General features: G+C 37.0%; 1 protein-coding gene across 1 annotated transcript in view; it reads left to right on the top strand.

Moving 5' to 3' along the window:
* slc38a10 (solute carrier family 38 member 10) overlaps positions 1–17,784 on the top strand; it is a 122,123-nt gene that overhangs the window by 98,113 nt on the left and 6,226 nt on the right. Inside the window, exons 12-13 of the mRNA XM_078571019.1 lie at positions 14,793–14,948; positions 16,137–16,601. Of these exons, the coding sequence (XP_078427145.1) occupies positions 14,793–14,948; positions 16,137–16,601 (621 nt within the window). The remainder of the gene's footprint in view (positions 1–14,792; positions 14,949–16,136; positions 16,602–17,784) is intronic.

Genomic DNA, 17,784 nt, shown 5'->3' with positions numbered 1-17,784 from the left:
ACTCTTGGCAAAGATATGGACAAATCTCCTTACAATGTTTTCTCCTTTGAGCTGGACTTATTTATGAAGTTTCGTGACTAGTAACTTGCTGAAAACCAACAAAACTTTCAACTGCGAATATCTAGATTTGAATATGAATTACAGTTGCCTATTATACTGTACTTTGGAATATTAATAAGCAACTTCTAATTATGCTTTTGAATGCTGTTGAAGTAATCTTATGAATTGTATTCGTAATGCATTTAGTTTGCCCAGAGTATCTTGGTGAGGAGAAATTATACCTAGCGTATGAAGGAAAACCAGTAAAAAAAAATCAATGGATGGATCTCTACTATAGAGGAAGTATTTTGCATAAGTGATGAATAAATTTGTGCTGAAGTAGTAGGCTAGTCTAGCGAATAGCGAATCTATTTCCGTGAATGTGCAGAAAACCTATTTTAATGAATATAGAATTAATTTATTTTGTTGAAACATAAAATCATTTGAATTTAAACTCTTGCGCTTTAGCAGGCAAAAAAGTTATACGGGGGAGATTTGTTGCCAGATTTCATAGCTGCCGATGTCCCAGTCCCATTCACCCAGGAACCTTAGGGAGCCGTGCACAGAATACACGGTGCAGAAGCTTTTGCCTCTGAAAAATGCACGTAAAAGAGCATGTGGAAAGTACTGTGAACCAAAACAGGGAGCACTGCTAGAGTAACATAAACAGGGCCAAAACACTGAAATCTCATTCATAAAACGAGCTGTTGAAACTATGACCTTAACAAAAATGAAACTACCAACCCGAAACTATGAATGGGCCCTGGTGTCTTTCACAAGCCCTTTGAACCCATTCCTGGCATTAATCTCTTCACGTGGAAAGGAATGTAACACATACTTTTTGGTAAAATGGTTAACTTTTTTGAAGTATTAGCCTACTGAAAAAATCACCCACTTTCATTTGAATGACTTAAGCATATCATTCACTACACTGAGGTGTTCTATGATTATTGAACCACGTTGTACTGAGATGCTTTCAGCATTCAAAATAGACTTCTTTAATGTAGCACCTGTTGGTTCATTGCTAGTGCCGAATATTATAAAGTACAAATTAAGTCGAGAGCAAAAAGGAAAAATAAATCACAGCACTAATGATAAGAAAACACATTTTTGGATTTGGTGTCGGGTCTTTAAAGGGATTTTTCAAAAAACTGAATATTTCTGGAGCATTCACTTTCACTTTATTTAGTACAAATCTTAATGGACAGTTAATTTTTAATCATTTATATTCTTATCCTTCCTGAAGATATTTAAGTTCTTAATAGCCATGACAAAGTGTTCCTTTATTCACCATGTCTTGCTGATGTTTATACTGTCTAGTATAGTGGCAGACATGATGGTTTATTTTAATTCTCCATCCTGCTCCCACTCTGGCCTCTCTGCAATTGGCCTACTGCTCTGCCTAAACGAGAGGGAACAGCATCTCAGCTTTCTATTAGGCACCTCAGAAGCTTCCTGGCTTAACGCTGAGTTCAACAATTTCAGATTGTAATATTGGCCCCTATTGTGTTTGTTGATTTTGGTCTTTCTCTCTTGTTTTTCTCTTTTTTTGCTTTTGGATGGCAGCTGTTCACGATTTTGCCATTCACACCTCCCCTAGACATATCTTTTTTTTTACATGTCCCATTACCACTCCCTTTGGCCTTGCAATATCAACGTTTTGTCATTTAATCTCTCCTGCCTTCCACCCTATCAGAGACCTTCCCTTTGTTTTTTTTCCGCCCTCTCCCCTTCACTTGCTTAAAATCTATTACTTTTCCCAGTTCATAGGTCATCAACCTGAAATGTTAACTCTGTTTCTCTCTCCACAGATGCTATCAGACCTGCTGAGAATTTCTAGCATTTTCTGTGTCTATTTCAGGTTTCCATCATCTGCAATATTTTGCTTTTGTATGAAGGTTTAGAGTTGGACTAGTACATTATCCGACCTACGGTGACATTGAGGCTGTTCACCTACAACTTTACTACAGCTCCACAAGAGGTAGCTGTTCTACTTTTAGTCCTTATTCATACTATTGCACTGTGGTTACCCCAATAAGAGACCTACTACCCCTTAATATTATCCAAAAGATAGTTACTTTTCAAGCCCAAACTTCTTTATGGCTCTCTAAATATGTATGTTTTGCCACATCTACAAAGGTTATTCTAATATTTCCTAATGCTCTGCAAGTATAAAACTGGAAGTGTATGAAGCAAAAATTCAGAAGTTAGGCCTCTGATAAATATCAAAACTTTTATTATACTTGGTAACAATTTTTTTATGTCTGTTTATAATATTAATTTGAGATCTGCGCACAAGCCGGTAAACAATACTGAAACAGCCCTCAAGTACATGGTGCGTGTGTGTTTGTAAACCACTGCTTCTGGAATTTGCTTAGCCTGTGAGAATTGGCTGATTGTAATTCCAGGGGAACACAGGTTTTATAGCCCAACACACTCAGCTTGTAAAACCTGACACCACTCATAAAGTCTTAAGTGCTACACTATTTTGCCAGCATTATACAAAACAACCTCCAGGGTGATTGTTAGATTACCATAATTATTGTGCATTCCAACTCAGATTGTTTCATATAAGATGAATATAGCTCCTTGAAGATCATTTAAACTCTGAGAATATGTTAATTTCATATCCTCTTGCTCCCTTTAATTCTACATCCTGCTGCGGAAATGGCTAGCTTGAGAGAAATTTGTACAGTCACAGTACAGTTTATACATTTTTAAAGGATTTTTAAAAAATGGTTTAATATCCTTGATATAAATAGTGATGGCTTTGAGTGCCTAAAGCATATTCTTTAACCAAAAAGTCTAATTTACAATCTAAAATTTAAATTAAGTTTATTAAAACCTGCTAGCATTTCCCATGTTACTGTTGTGCAGTGTCTATGGCTAACAATTTATCTGGTTTCTTGTAATGGGCTACAAATTTCAGGAATAAACCTAAATATTTTTCATTGGAAGAATCGAAGACTTTGGTTTAGAAATGTCAAATTTATATTAATGATCCAAAATTTTAACACGCAAGTAATATATAAGCTTGCATTAAGATCAGAGTTGCACGATAATCCTGTGTCTTGGAATGTCCTCATTTCATGCTGCTCTTAATCCAGCAATCCGTGGATTTTAATTATAATTGTACTATGATCAAGATTACAGAAACCTTAATATAAAAATCTTTTTGGAAACTTTATTAGGAATGTAAATTGGTTTCAGTTCACGTTTTGCAACCAAGGAAACATATTGGCCATTTTTTTTTGTTTAACCCAACAATATCTGTACTATCACTTCCCCCATTGCCTGGAAGCTTTGCATTTATGCTATGGCAGACATGCATGTCTCGATTAAAAATGTTGTTTACAGTTTATACTGTAGTTATGTGGAATACAGTCACTGGTACCTGCCAGATCTGAATTTCCCAGCAGAGATAGTAATGCAAATTTTCATTTCGGGGTTGAGGGTTACCTGGAGTAAACATTTATGTTTCCCTAGTTATCGGCATAAACACAGGCTGTTAGCACCCGCCCAAATTTGTTTTCCCATTGGAGATAATAGGAGTACAGGCAGGATAAGGAAAAAATTACCTTATTTGGACCAGAACACACATGTAACTGTTGAAGAGTTGGCATGTGTCAGCCAGTAATTGCTGCAGCTGTCTCCTAATTGGCATCTACAGGCATTGAGTGGTACTTGTTGAGATTACAGCTTTAGAACATAGACTACGTGACAGATGTGAAAGGCACAGGTTGTAAGCCTATGAAAACACATGCCAAAATCAAGGGACACTGTTCCCCAGTATCATTTAAATATAAAGAAAATTGCAGTGTAATACTAGCTGGTATTATGTAATAAACTGTTGCCCATTGGATTGAAAAAAAATGTAAAATATGTGGTAATTAAAAATGCACTTAATTTTCTAACCATTGGAGTAACAGTGCACTTGTATAACGTTCAACTATCATCAATATTTATTCCTATATGTGGTCTAAAAATTACTGTTTTATACTTGTATACTTTGTCCCTTATATTTTCTAACAATGATGTACTTGGAAACTACACCCCATTATTTCAGAACGGGCAGGTTATTTTTCTGTAATTTTTCATCTCTGGTGGTGGATAGCTACTTTCTATTACATCACACCAACGTTCTTCATTACCAGTCCTTGTCTGGAGTCAAATCACATAGACAAAACAGTGGCCATTTTCATGAATGAGGGAAAACAACCTTGTAAATCTATATTTAAAGGATGACCTGCAGAGATGTTCAAGGTATAGTTTTGAATTTGTATCTATGTTGGGGCCTGACATTAATTCCAGGTATTTATGCACCTTTTGTATTTTTTCCTTTTCTTATTAAACCATGCATTTATTCTGCTTAACTACTAACCAGCTGTGCACTGCTTTTACTCTATGCTGATGAATCATAAGATGCTGTTAGAGAGGCAAATATTCAAGAAGATAACAGGTGGTTTGGGGTAAATTCCACATTTAAAATTCCTTTGTTATCCTTTTAGTGGTGCAGCCATGAGGCTACATTCTAAGCAAAATGAAGGAGCTTTGTACACTTGCAGAATTCATTCATAATGAACCATTCTTTGATACAGTTCATGTTGGGCCCTCACAGTTGCAGTATTTCCTTTGTCCTAAATTATAACAGAAATCAACCACCTGTTGTTACTGTTCATTTCCTTGATGCTAAGTAGCTTCGTTTGCATACCTTGTTATTACTTGGCATCTGTGATTTCTGTGGTCTTTAAGCTGTTGCTGCCTTTGTAGTTTAATTTTAAGGAAACTGCATATATTTTCACGATCCTTACCAGAGATTCACTTTGACACCAAACATATGAAAATGTCACACAGAAAGAAAAGCTGTTCGGTGCAGCCTGCCCCATACAGTTGTGATTCCTTGCTTATCATGTCAAGAAACTCATCACCCTCTAGGTGCTGTGAAGTCTCCCAGGAGAGGGAAAAAAGATTTTAAAAATCCAAAGTCAATTCAGGGGGAAAAACTGGAAAATTCCTCTAGGATCAAAACTAATCCTTAAGACCACATTCACCATGATTGTATTATTTGCTACTTACCTTTTATTTGGTGTGATCTTCACCACTGCCAAGAACCAGACCAGCTGTTTCTTGAAGATATACTGGGAACCAGCACTCATTACACAAGGCAGCGCCTTGTTCCATAGGTTTGCTGTTCTCTGTGAAAAGAAGAACACCCAATATCTAAACTATTTGCTCCCTTGTATAATTTATATGCATGCTCCTTGTCCTCTCCAGCCTATTTAATTGAAATAATTTGTCAACTTGTACATAATCTAGTCCTTTCATTTTATCAACTGCAATCAAATCGCCTGTGTTCACGCTTTAAGGTATTATGGACTCAGCCCTTTTAGCCGATCTGGACAGCTAAGGTGTCCCTCTTCTGTTCTGAACATTTTCCAAAGCCTTGGTATTGCCCAGGTGAAGTAATAGAACCATTGAGCATTTTAGTAATTTCATAATTTTAGAGTTTTGGTTGTCTATGACTGCATTTGCAAGAATTCATATTTGTAACTATCACCTGTCATATCCTTGCAGTGTAACAAGCTTTTCTTGTACGTAAGATTTGAAATATTGTGGATTCTAAACAGAAGTTTATTTTCTGACTGCATTGCATCGTGTGTAGAATGTGGGGGTGGGGGGAAGAAATGGGTGTGTTACAGCTACTCTGTTATATCCAGTTTGATTTGAATGTAATTTATTGCCCTCTCCCATTCACCTTCACTAGCATCCCATCTATTTGTCTTGTTTTCAACTCCTGCTGTCAGGTTTAAAAACACTTATTCAGGGACACAAGTTTGTGATAAGCAAGACTTGCAGGTGATAAGGAAGAAGCTTCGAGTTAGCCTCCTTTTACATTGATTATACCATCAATAGTTTTATTTAAATCACATTCTGTTCTAGTCCTGCCAACATTTTTTCTAGTAGTATTGTATAACGATCTAACATGCCACAAATCCACATTCAGGTTTGTTCTAATTTACACCGTTGGTAGAATGTCATCTGTGAGACAGTCTGATTTTTTTTTTTTGCCCTGAGTGCACATGAATCAGATACAGGTCAATGGGTCTGAATAACGTTAAACTGAATTCTGTAGAGTCAGCTAGATTTAGTACCTATTAAGAGTAACAAATTGCCACCTGGGTTTCATTGTTTTAACAAAGTTATTACAATAGAAGCCTGTTGGCCCCTTCACCAACATAAACGTGTACTGAACAGGTTTGAACAGACTGCACACTAGAAAGCATTCATTCATATTTCTAATCTGTATATAATTTATAAGACATATTTCTTCAGTATCACAATTGATCATTGAAAGAATTATGGACAGTTTGTAAGGGGGAATAAACATTTACACAGAGCCCATTCTACACTGTTTGTTTTATCCACCTGTTCCTGATATTAAACTGCTTTGCTTACCAGCCAGATGTTCTCATTATGAAGCTCTTATTCTGATTTTGTGAAGTGATATTTGCTTGGTATTATAGCATACAACTCTGAGTAACAACAGACTTGCAACATGTAGGTTCCTTGCCATTGTACATACCATTCTAATTAGGTTGATAAGGTCTGGGCTGCAAATTCTACAATGTCATCAGGAGGTACAAAGTTTGAGCATCACTTGCAGATGGAACCCTACGCTATAGTGTGGTATTTGCTTACAGCAGATTATCTGAACATGGGTAATGGCTGCTGGAACTTGAATCATCACTGCCTGATTAGAAATTGAGCACTGAACCATCAGTGTACCCTTAAATAATACTTTATTAATTTTAAAAAGACACCATGTTGATAAAGGCGTTAAACCCTTTAACAAATTTATAGATTAAAGAGCTCTTTTCAATATATCTTGGGCTATTCATACTGCCTATACTTAGTAAAAATGTAAACAACATTCACAAAACCTTGCTACTTCTGAATTACTGATGTATGTAAACTCTTTGGCTGAGTGCAGGATTTAGGTACAACTGATCCACGATGTAATTCAGGGGCAGACTTGGCCGATACGTGACGAGTGGCCAACTTTGAAGCTAACCAAATCTGATGGGCTGTTTATGTTGATGCCTGAATACCCCCCAAAAAGGGCATAGCTAGGATATGCAGTATTCTGAGAAGAATAAATGAGAACTGTCTTACTAAAATCAACTAATTGTATACTCTGGTGCAGGTTAAAATATAGGACAGCATCACTCCAGTAAAAGTCCTGTGAGTTGCCACATATATACTAGTGAATCTAGCCTAAGGAAGGGAAAAATGATTTCACTAAAAGTACCTTTGGGAATCCTTGCCACGTATGTAGATTTGAGACAAGAGGAGCACCTTCCCTCTGGGGGAAAATGTTGTTGGCAGAATATGAGGAAAACAGCTTGTTAAAATTACATCTTGGAAAGCTTAGGTGCATAGGCAATGTTGGGTAGCAGTGGGTGTCTTCGACATATTGAGTTGAAAGCAATGCCATACCCTGTTTCCTTCTAGACCACAAAAACCTATCTTTAATTATATAGGTTTTAAGAACAGCTTATCCATTCTTAGAAAGCTTTTATATCCACAAATGTGTTATGAGGCAGCACCTCAGAGGAATCCACCATAGTGAAGGATTTCTTGGTTCTAATCATCCTTTCTGTTTTGTAATGCAGAAAGAACTCTGGTTTTGTGTAGATTCCTGCCCTTTTTCAGTGTGGGGGCCTCGTTAGAATGTGTATGAAAGCCATATATGTCATTCTGAATGTACGTCACTTGATGAAAAGGCCAAAGGTTGACTGGTCAGGAAGTTCCTCTTTGTGTGTGGCTGAGATTCAGAACAGTGTGTGGTTCATACTGTTTTAAGCTTTGTGCGCACTTAAGTTCCTTGAAATCTGTCCATGTTAATTCACTTGAAGCCTTGGCATTTTAATTCTTTTTCTATTAATGCTTAACCCTTTGCCTACTAAATATTCTTAAAATCTTTCAGAAAACAGCTTAAAACAGCGTTAAAAAAATAGGTTTCTAGAATTTTTCTCCAATAAATCTTAGAAAGTAATATAAACAGAACAAGGTTTTTAAAAAAAAGTGATCACACCAGTAATGTTATATAGCTGGTTACCCTTCACATGTTTGAAAGGACTTCTGTGTTGTCAGTACAGGGAGGTTGAGGTATTTTCTCTAAATAAAAGTTACAATAGTGGAAGTTGGCGTGATTTGTGCATTCTAGTTATTTTGATTTTCTTATTCCTCTTCCTCGTCCTCAAAGGAAACTCCTGCAATTTTATCATTATCATTAGGGATCAGTCTCTGAATATCTCCATCAGATGAGTTAGGCAGTGCAGAAACTGACCCCTTTTTGAATGGATTTCCCTCCTTCCTCAGTGAACACACCGGTAGTTAGAGTGACATGCTAACTGAAAGGAGCTTGAGACTGAGTAACGACTGATGGGAGCATGAGCGGAAAGTTCAGTGCTTCAGCGCTGTGGGCAATGCACTGACATTCTAATTATTTCATTTTAGCCGTGGCTGAGTCAGGAGATTGTGAATTTAAGCTCCACTATAGGATTTGAGTTTATTATCTAGACTGACGCATTATTTGTGTTATTTGCGGTGTTGGGGGTGGGGGTGCAGCATTGATTAGAGATGCTGTCTTTTGGATGACATGTTAAACCAAGGCCCCTAACTCCCTGTTAAGGTGGGCATAAATATCTTTGAGCACTGCTTCAACATCCAACCTTCAATCAACATCACTACAACAGATTAGCTGGACAGTTATCTTGGTTTGCTATCTGGGGGACATGATATGTGTAATTTGGTGTTGTGTTTCTCCACAAAACAATTGTGAATATGCTTGAAAAGTAATTCATTGTAATCACTTTAAAGAAAGAAAGGCTTCCATTATATACTGTTGTGCCTTTCACAACCTCAGGGCATCCCAAAGTGTTTTACATCCAATGAAGTACCTTCTTTTGAAGTGCAGTCACTGTTGTGATATCGGAAACACAGCATCTAGTCTGTGCACAGTAAGCTCCCACAAACAGCAATGTGATAATGGCCAGCTAAACTGTTGTTCTGATGTTTATTGAGATAAATATTGGTCAGGGCACTAGGAATAACTTCCCTACTATTCTTCGAAACAGTGCCATGGAATCTTTTACATCTAGCATAAAGAATAGGCAGCACCTTGGCTTAACATCTCACCTGAAAGGCAGAACCTCTGACACTGCAGAACTCTCGCAGTATTGCACTGCAGTGTCAGTCTTGAAGTTTGTGCTCAATTTCTGGACTTGAACCTACAATCTTCTGACTCGGGAGGTGAGAGTGCTTTTAACTGAGCCACAGCTGACTTCAGTGCATCCCAAAGATTGGAAGGTAATATATAATGCAAATTTCTTATTGATTTCAAATAGTTAACATAAAAAACAATCTTTTCTCCTCTGAGTTCAAATTTCAAGGCTTGCAAATGACACAAAACTTGGAAATGTATTAACAGTGAGGAGGAGAGTAACAGACTCAGGACACAAACAGACTTGTGAAACAGGCAGACACATGCCAGATGAAATTTAACATGGAAGCGTGAAGTGATGCATTTTGGAAGGAAGGATGAGGAGAGGCTGTATAAACTAAATGGCACAATTTTTAAGAGATGCAGGGACAGAGACCTGGGCATGTACAAACACGTCTTTGATGGTGGCAAGACAAGTTGATTAAAGCTTTTTTTAAAAAGAAAAACAAAGGATTTATAAAGCCAAAGAGGCATAGAGTACAAAACCAAGGGAGTTGTACTAACTCTTTATAAATAATTGGCTTGGCTGGCCCCAGCCAGAGAATTGTTACCAATTCTGAGCGCTGCGCTTTTGGCAAGTATGGGGAAGATGTCAACAAGATTTACCAGGGTAGTATCAGAGATGAAGGACTTTTGTTCTCCTTAGTACCGAAAGGGTTATGGGGAGATTTAATAGAAGTGTTCAAGATTCTGAGGGGTTTTGATCAACTAAATGGGGAGAAAATGTTTCCACCGGAAGGAGGATTGGTAACCAGAGGAGACAGATTTAAGATAATTGACAAAATAATGAGGGGAAAGATGCGAATTATGCAGCAATTTATGACCTGAAGTTCATTATTTGAAAGGGTGCTGGATGCAGATTCAATAGTAACTTCCAAAAGAGAATTGGATAAATATTTGAAATGCAGCTGTGCAGGGAGAACAAAGAACTGGGATTAATTGGATAACTATTTCGAAATACGGCACAGGCTTGATGTGCCAAATGATCTCCTGTGCTGTAAGATCCTGTACCTAGGCCTCTTAGCCTCGATTGAGAACGAGCAAGGTGCATTTACTTGTTCAGGGTGATTCACTGTCTGTCCTATCACCCCTTTTGGAAAGTATTTTATCTCTGCTGCATGCCTTCAGAGGGCATGATTGCAATTGCGAACAGCCATATGTATTGTAGATGTAAACCTACAGTCCCTGCGGTGGAATAGTACAGTATTTTCCAATCCCTCTGCTGTTTATGTAAAAAGAAATTGAAGATGCTGTGTCTTTATGCAGGTGCTGCCACCTGGCAATTATCACCTTAGTAAGTTCTGAATCTTGATCGAATTATCAGGAGAGTTCCCCCTTCCACAGAAGTGAAACATTTTCTGAGCTAGTGAGGAAGATTAATGGGTGAAGACTAGGAAGAATTATTTGAATTAGGGACATAGAGGAGAAATAATACTTTTCTGTCATGGAATTAAAATTCCCTTGGAAGAACTGGGGTTTAAAAATAAATACACATTTCAGTTTTCCTGCAGGCCTGTTGGCACATTTGAACTTCACTGTTAGGCATTTTTATTACACCACAACAATCTGAACTGCTGTCCTGAAGTTGGATTTAAAAAATCTACTTAATTCCAAATTATTTCTCCTTACAGTTACCAGAAAGGAAACTGTTTTAGCCCTCTGAAGACAGCATTATAGTTTTCAAACTAAATAAAGGGAGTGGACTGTTTAGAGTTTCATCAGACTAAATACATTTTTTCATATACTGTTTTATTGCTGCCTCTGAACCAAAAAGGCTGCAAAGGGATACTCAGATTTGTTGGCAGCTGATGTGAATGAACATACTGATATGTGAATATTTCAGGGTCTAAGCATTATCCCTTATTTTTAATTCCATAACATTACATTAATAGAAATATTATTTTGAAATTAATTGCATTCTGAGCAGTTCTGAAACTTTAAAAACTTTTTTCCTCAAATTAGGAGCTTTTAAATTTTAAGCCTGTCTACCCCTCCCTCCCCATTCTGTGTTGCTCCTTAGATCAAGAGTTTATATACAATCAGTGATATATAGCACTGATACTTCAATCTGCTATTCTCCTAGACTTGGGACCAGAGATTTGTTATAAGACTTTCTTTTGCCATCCATCAGTGTGTCCTTGGGCCAGTTGCTTTTAATTTCAACCCCTAAGTCCTTTGGTATATCTGTGCCAAACTAAATAGAATGACTTTCTCTGTTACTGGTTAGTGATTCTTTAGTGTTTAAAAATAAACCCCTAATATCTCCAATTGGTGGCAACTGTCAGTATTATTTTGTTTTTTTAGTATTAGCCCTTACTTGATGTGATGTCTACCAAATTCAGTTCTACTAGGATGTGGTGATGTACTTTGTAATTGTATAGATTTCTTTTTTAAAATGAACATGGCAGATTACTTTTTTTAATGTCCCCATTTAATGGTTTAAATAAACTTTGAATTTATAATGCACTCAGTAAATAGATGTATGCCATAATCATGTGGGTTGCTTTTGAAAGCTGCATTAATCCAACATAAAAATTAGGGATGATAATCCGTACTAGAATTTGACATCATTTCAATAACTTTTAAGTATTTAGAAGATAATTATTCCATTGTATGGAAACATTTGATAACTGGTTAGCAACTGTTGCCGTTTTGAGATATTTCTGTTTTTCTTGGTACCTTCCTATTCACCTGTGACTGTTTGCTTTTGAAAAGTGAAAAAATATCATGTTGTGTTCAGTACATCAAGCTCACTTTATTAACACTGCATTCAAAGTACAAATTTAGCATTGGTGAAAAGATGTTTGAGCATCCCGAACTGCCAGAGGTGATGTGAAACTAATACTTCCAAGAAGTCTCATTTTACTTTGCTCTTAATCTAGTGGGAACCTGACTTTGGAGTCAGCTATGTTTACGCTGTAACTAATGTAGATGCATACTAGTTGTTCCTTTTATTACACATTTCCAAATCACCAGTTTTGGAGCGGACGTTGATACTTGGTTAGTTTTCTTTTTTTGACAGATTAAGGATTTGTCAAATTTATCAGCTTTCAGACTTGTTTTTATTTTCTGTTGTAAAATCGTAAAATAGTATAATAGAAGGAACGTAGTGAAGCAAAAGTTATGTTTTCTTTAAATGAAAGAATTCTCTCTGAATCAATTTGTATTATTGTGATATAGAAATTCTCTGCATTTCTTCCCATGGTTTACTTCACTGATAGCTACTAACTTTCTCAAGCCTTCAGCACTGAAAGTATTTGCCCTTTCAACGAGATTGAAATACTGTTCTCTAATCCCACAGCAACACGAATAATGTAACTTTAATACATACTCTGTATTGAACAGGGTGAAGGAGCTGACGAAGCACAGGAGTAATTGCTGAAAGCTTTAAACATGAAGTTCTTTGTCCAATGTAGAAAATATTGCTACTAGCAAAGAAATATTTGTTTAATTTGTTCTAAGATTGTAGTGATCTGTGGCTGTTTAAGGACTTGCATGATACTGCTTATGAAGGTAGGACTGTAGAGAGATATGGACCTACAGATATTCAGTCAAATTGTTAGATTTGTACTTTGTCCTTCGCTGTAGTTTAATGTTATGTTTGTATTAATAATCCTGAAATTAAGGGCTTGTTCTGCTGGAGATAAGGGTGATCGGTTATCAGCAAAACTTCTTTAAAATAAATCAGCCCCTTTGCGCGTGCTTACAATTTTGGAGAAAGCTGACATGTTAGAAACTATGCAGGATTTTAATTTCCAAATCTTAAATGTTCTGTAGCTCAAATCATGACAGCACACCATTTTAAAAAAAAATAATCAATGCAGCGCATAATGCTGCTGGACTGACAATTGAAATAAAAATCTGCTGAAGTAATTTTCTAATTGCAGCCTTGGAAAGTGAATTTTGATGGCAAATATGTAACTGGCTAGCACACAAGGTATAGTGCAGGCTTGTGCCATAATTTCTTAAAAATGGTGTTCCTATTATGATTAAATCTTCTCAGTAAGAGGAGATAGGCAGAAAGTCCTCCCTCCCGAGCAGCTGGTTAAAGGGTAGCATTTTCCTGACGTGACTTTTTTTGCAGAGCAGAACTATAGATGACATAAAATATTGCCAATGGTATACCTAGAGAATAAACAGTGAACTGTTTGTTTTCTTCATTGTGTTAATTTAGTTAGTAAAAGGTTTATAAGTAAAGTCATAGGAGGGTTACAATAGATATGGTTTTGCTAAGCTGAACGTAGAATATTGGATCCAAAATCATGGCTGGATGTGTATGGACAGACTTTCAGTAAATAGACAAACCTGCCCCTGAAACCATCAGAAATGCAGTAAACTCCCCAGTGCATGGTTGTGCTATGGTCCATTAGCCTGGTTTGTACTACACATGTGGTCTGTGATGCTTATGGGAGAATAAGCCATGAGGGAATGGCAATCCATTTGTCTTCCAATCTGATTGGGGGAGAAGAATCTGATTGCCAACCGGTCAAAGTAAAATTGAAATTTCAGAGAACAGGTTGGCACAAATTAGAACAGCAATTCTTTTTAAATGGCTCCCCTGAAGGGCTGATAAAAAGGATTCTAAAGTTACAGTTTCATATCTAAAATTTCTGTAGATTTGAACATTTTTAATTCTGTTTTAAATATTCAGTGATAGAAATTTAGATGTTGTATTTCAGATAGTATTTGCTGAGACCCCATGCTTGCAGTGGTGTACATTGCCACCTATTGATCATTTTAGGAAATATCTTTTCTATAAGAAATAATTTTAAAGAGACTAATTAACATTTTCTAGCTAATCATCAATTCAGTAATTATTATATTGCGGTTTTTAAGAACACAGTTTCATTTTACAGTCAAATGTGCCTTTCAGCTTTTATACTAGTGATCATGGCTCTGTTATATAGAATGTATTAATTTGAGCAGCCTCAGACCTAGTGTCTTGATGTTTTAACACTGCTATGTCTAGACCTATCTGAGTTCAGCTCAATAAAGACTGCTAACTCAGCTCAGACAAGCTAACTGAAAGCAGGTGGAGCCCAAATAGAACTTTACAAACGCTGAACTAGTCACTTTGTAAAGATCAGCACAAGGCATGCACGCCTTTTAAAGTGAACATTGATTTGGGTTTGCAAAAATAGTCAACCATACTTTCTAGTAATCTAAGCGTGGAATTTTAAGAGTCAAAAGTTCTCTGGAGTCACTTACAGAAGCCAATCTGAACAAGTTATACTTTGTGGAATTGAATAGAATTATGCTGATGCAGAAAGATAGAAAAATAAATGTAAAAACAATGCCAAATATCTAAGCATTTCCCCGGATGTGTTCAAAACACCAGCTAAAAATAACTTCTTGCTAAATAAAGATTTTGCACTAGTCAGTTCTGTATTAATAACCATTTAAATTGCCTGTAGAGTTGTTATAAATACAATAATGTCCCAGTAACATGAATGTTATGTGCTGTTAGTTCAAAACAGTGTACTTAAAGAAGCTGGTGATGATCGAGATCGTCTGAAGTTAGAGAAGGGTGCTGTAGAACAACCTCAGATAAAGGTCCCAATAGAGCCACCTGAAGAAAGTAATGACAAAGGCGCGGAAGTACAGCTGGATCGTCCCAACCAAGGTACTGCAAGTTGTGGCTGTATGAGAATTCACTTTGAATTGAAATTGAAGATTTTGCTATTTATAGACTGACAGCTTGGTTGTTTTGCTCCTGGTGTCAATACAAATTCGTATTTGCTCTATTTCTGTACTGAAGAACAAGGCAGCCTCTGTTTGTCCTGTCCTTGCTCCTTTATCAGTGTTCTTCAAGCTGACCTTGAAGATTTACAAAAGTGGCCCAGCAATCATTTCTTCTCCATTTTCCCCTCTCATGTAGGAAAGTACCAAGCTTTAGCATGACGCTTATTCAGTGTTTGGGAGAGAGAGAGAGACATTCCTCTTCAATTTTAAAAATTAGGCATTACTTGAGAAAAGGCTCATAACCCAATGAAAGAAAATGTCTTGAATAAATCAAAATTCCTGTTGATGTTTATTGCCACTGATGAATCAGAAATTAGGTTTTATTAAAAAAATCATTTAAATATTTTTAATGCGATAATGAATTGACAGTAGTGTGATGAGAAAAACAGATAGATGTCATTAGGTGTATTAAAACAAGCAAAACAGCAGATATTCACCAATGTGCAACAACCAAGCACACATGGAAGCCCCAATTTGTGTGTGAAGAGCAAGGAGTGTCCATCCAAGAAAGAAAGAAAGTAAACTGATCGAATAGCCTAGTATATTTTTTTCAAAACGTTATCAGCTGGTTATTTAAGTCCTTCATGCTGGCTGGCTGGTTTTTGATCCCCTGAGCAACCTCATGGGAGTATCCAGCTTGTTGGGTCAATGAACTCGATAGTCGCTACTTGGACGAGATCTATGAATATTATTGGAATAAAATCAATTAATCACCTTGCTTTCGAGTCCAATGAGCCCGTATTGACCAAGTGATTGATACATTACAGCTTCATGTTGGCTGATCGGAAACAGGAACACAAACATAAATATTTTTGGAAGTCATAATTGTATACAGCTATTATAAGTCATAACTTATCTGCATTGTCTGTCATTTGGAAATGGTATGGTGAGAAGAATTGTGGAATGGTGAATAACTTCCAAATAAAAATAAAATACATTTTTTTAAGTTATAATTGAGTGACAGCTGTTTTTAAAAAAAAACCCCAGATTTCCAGCTGCTATTATAGTTTGCTTAAGAATACTATAGAATTTGCATCTAGCCTTTTCTTTTCATCATGTTTCTTTGCAGGGGTTGCTCATCCAGTGGGAGAGGCTCATCGACATGAACCACCCATCCCACATGATGAAGTCATTGTCGATGAAGGAAAGGATGGTGACGAATCAAATGAAAAGGAGCTCCCGGCAATGAAAGCTAAGCAGCCAAATGATGAAAAACAAGAGGGGAAAATCAATTTTGATGAAAAGATGAAAGAATTGGAAGAGAAAAAGATGGTTAATCCAGGATTAAAAGAGCAGGGAAAAGAAATGGTCAACCACATCAATGATGCTCCAGCGGTTGATTCAAAACAAAGGGACCAGCCAGGCAAGATGGCACCGGAGATGAACGTTCAAGGTGCTGTACCTCAACCTGGTGTAGAACTGCATCAGCAAAAGTTGAATGATAACCATGGCAAAGTTCCTGGAGGAGAAGATGCAGTGATTCATAATCCAGAAGGGAATGTAGAAAACATGAAGAACAAAGAGTTGGAAAATGGTAAGCAGTATCTGATGAGATCTGTCTAAAACCCTGATGGGTGCTGCAGTGGATCCTGCAAATTGTACATCCTATAGCCGCATTGCAATAATGGTGGGGTGGAGGATGGATATTGAGTCCTGTGGCAGGGACGTCGATCAAGTGAACTTCTTTCGCTTGAGTACTACCAAACTTCTTGTGTTATGACTGTGCCCAGCCAGATGAGTGGTGAGCATTCCATCACACTCTAACCTGAGCCTTTGAGGTGGTGAATAGGCTTGGAGAAGTCAAGAGCATGCACCCTCTGCTCTGCTGCTTTACCACAATGTTGTTATGGCTGTTCTAGTTGTGCTTCTGGTCAATGGTGCCAACCTCCTTGGTGTTGACAGTAGGGAACTTGACAATGATTACTACTACTCTTACTCCTACTCCTTTTCCCTCCCCACCATGGTGCAGTGAATTCCCTGATATATAACTCTCCTTAAACTGAAAGCTGCACTCACTCTTAACTCCCCTTCATGCAAAGGCGTGGGAAATCAACTAATATATTTAAAAGAAATTGCAGCAGCCTGAATGTTGGCTTTCAATGTTTCATATTTGGGCTGTGATAATCAAATTAATCCATTCATCTAATTATTTTTGGCAAAAATTGGGCATTTCCTCTCAATGATAGCTGACATTTTCTTTGGCCAGAAGTATTTAGTATCAGTTAACCTGATAGCAAAGATGGTTTTCTACCTTAATTTGCTGACTTAAATTTCTGCTATGCAGCTAACATCAGCAAAATGGCATCCTTTAATAAGGCCTGATTAATCTCCCTGTGGCTGAGCAGAAACTGGAGTTGTGGAGGTGGGGGGAGAAATATTTAATTCAGATGAATCAGCCCAGATACTGTGATAATCTGTTAAAAGGGTATAACAGCAATATCTCTTAATACTGTTCTCCAGCATTTTGTGATGCAAGGAGATTTTATGTCATCTTTATAATATTTCTCGCATTAGTCACGTATGTTGAGTCTGTCATTTGTTTTATGCCCATTTATGTCTGTCAGTTTTGATCCTCATCGGTTATCTGGATTGTTCTTTCTAATTGGTAGTTTTCTTTAGTAATTCACCAGACAAGTTTCACAGAAACTTCTCCATAATTTTCATTCCATCATATTCCACTGAAAGATTTTATACAATCTCATTCTAAATTTTTTTTT

Source organism: Cetorhinus maximus, chromosome 24, assembly GCF_964194155.1.
Source record: "Cetorhinus maximus chromosome 24, sCetMax3.hap1.1, whole genome shotgun sequence".
In the NCBI taxonomy this organism is placed as follows: domain Eukaryota; kingdom Metazoa; phylum Chordata; class Chondrichthyes; order Lamniformes; family Cetorhinidae; genus Cetorhinus; species Cetorhinus maximus.
The sequence above is the reverse complement of the archived record's forward strand: the minus strand, read 5'-3'. Positions and strand labels throughout refer to the sequence as shown.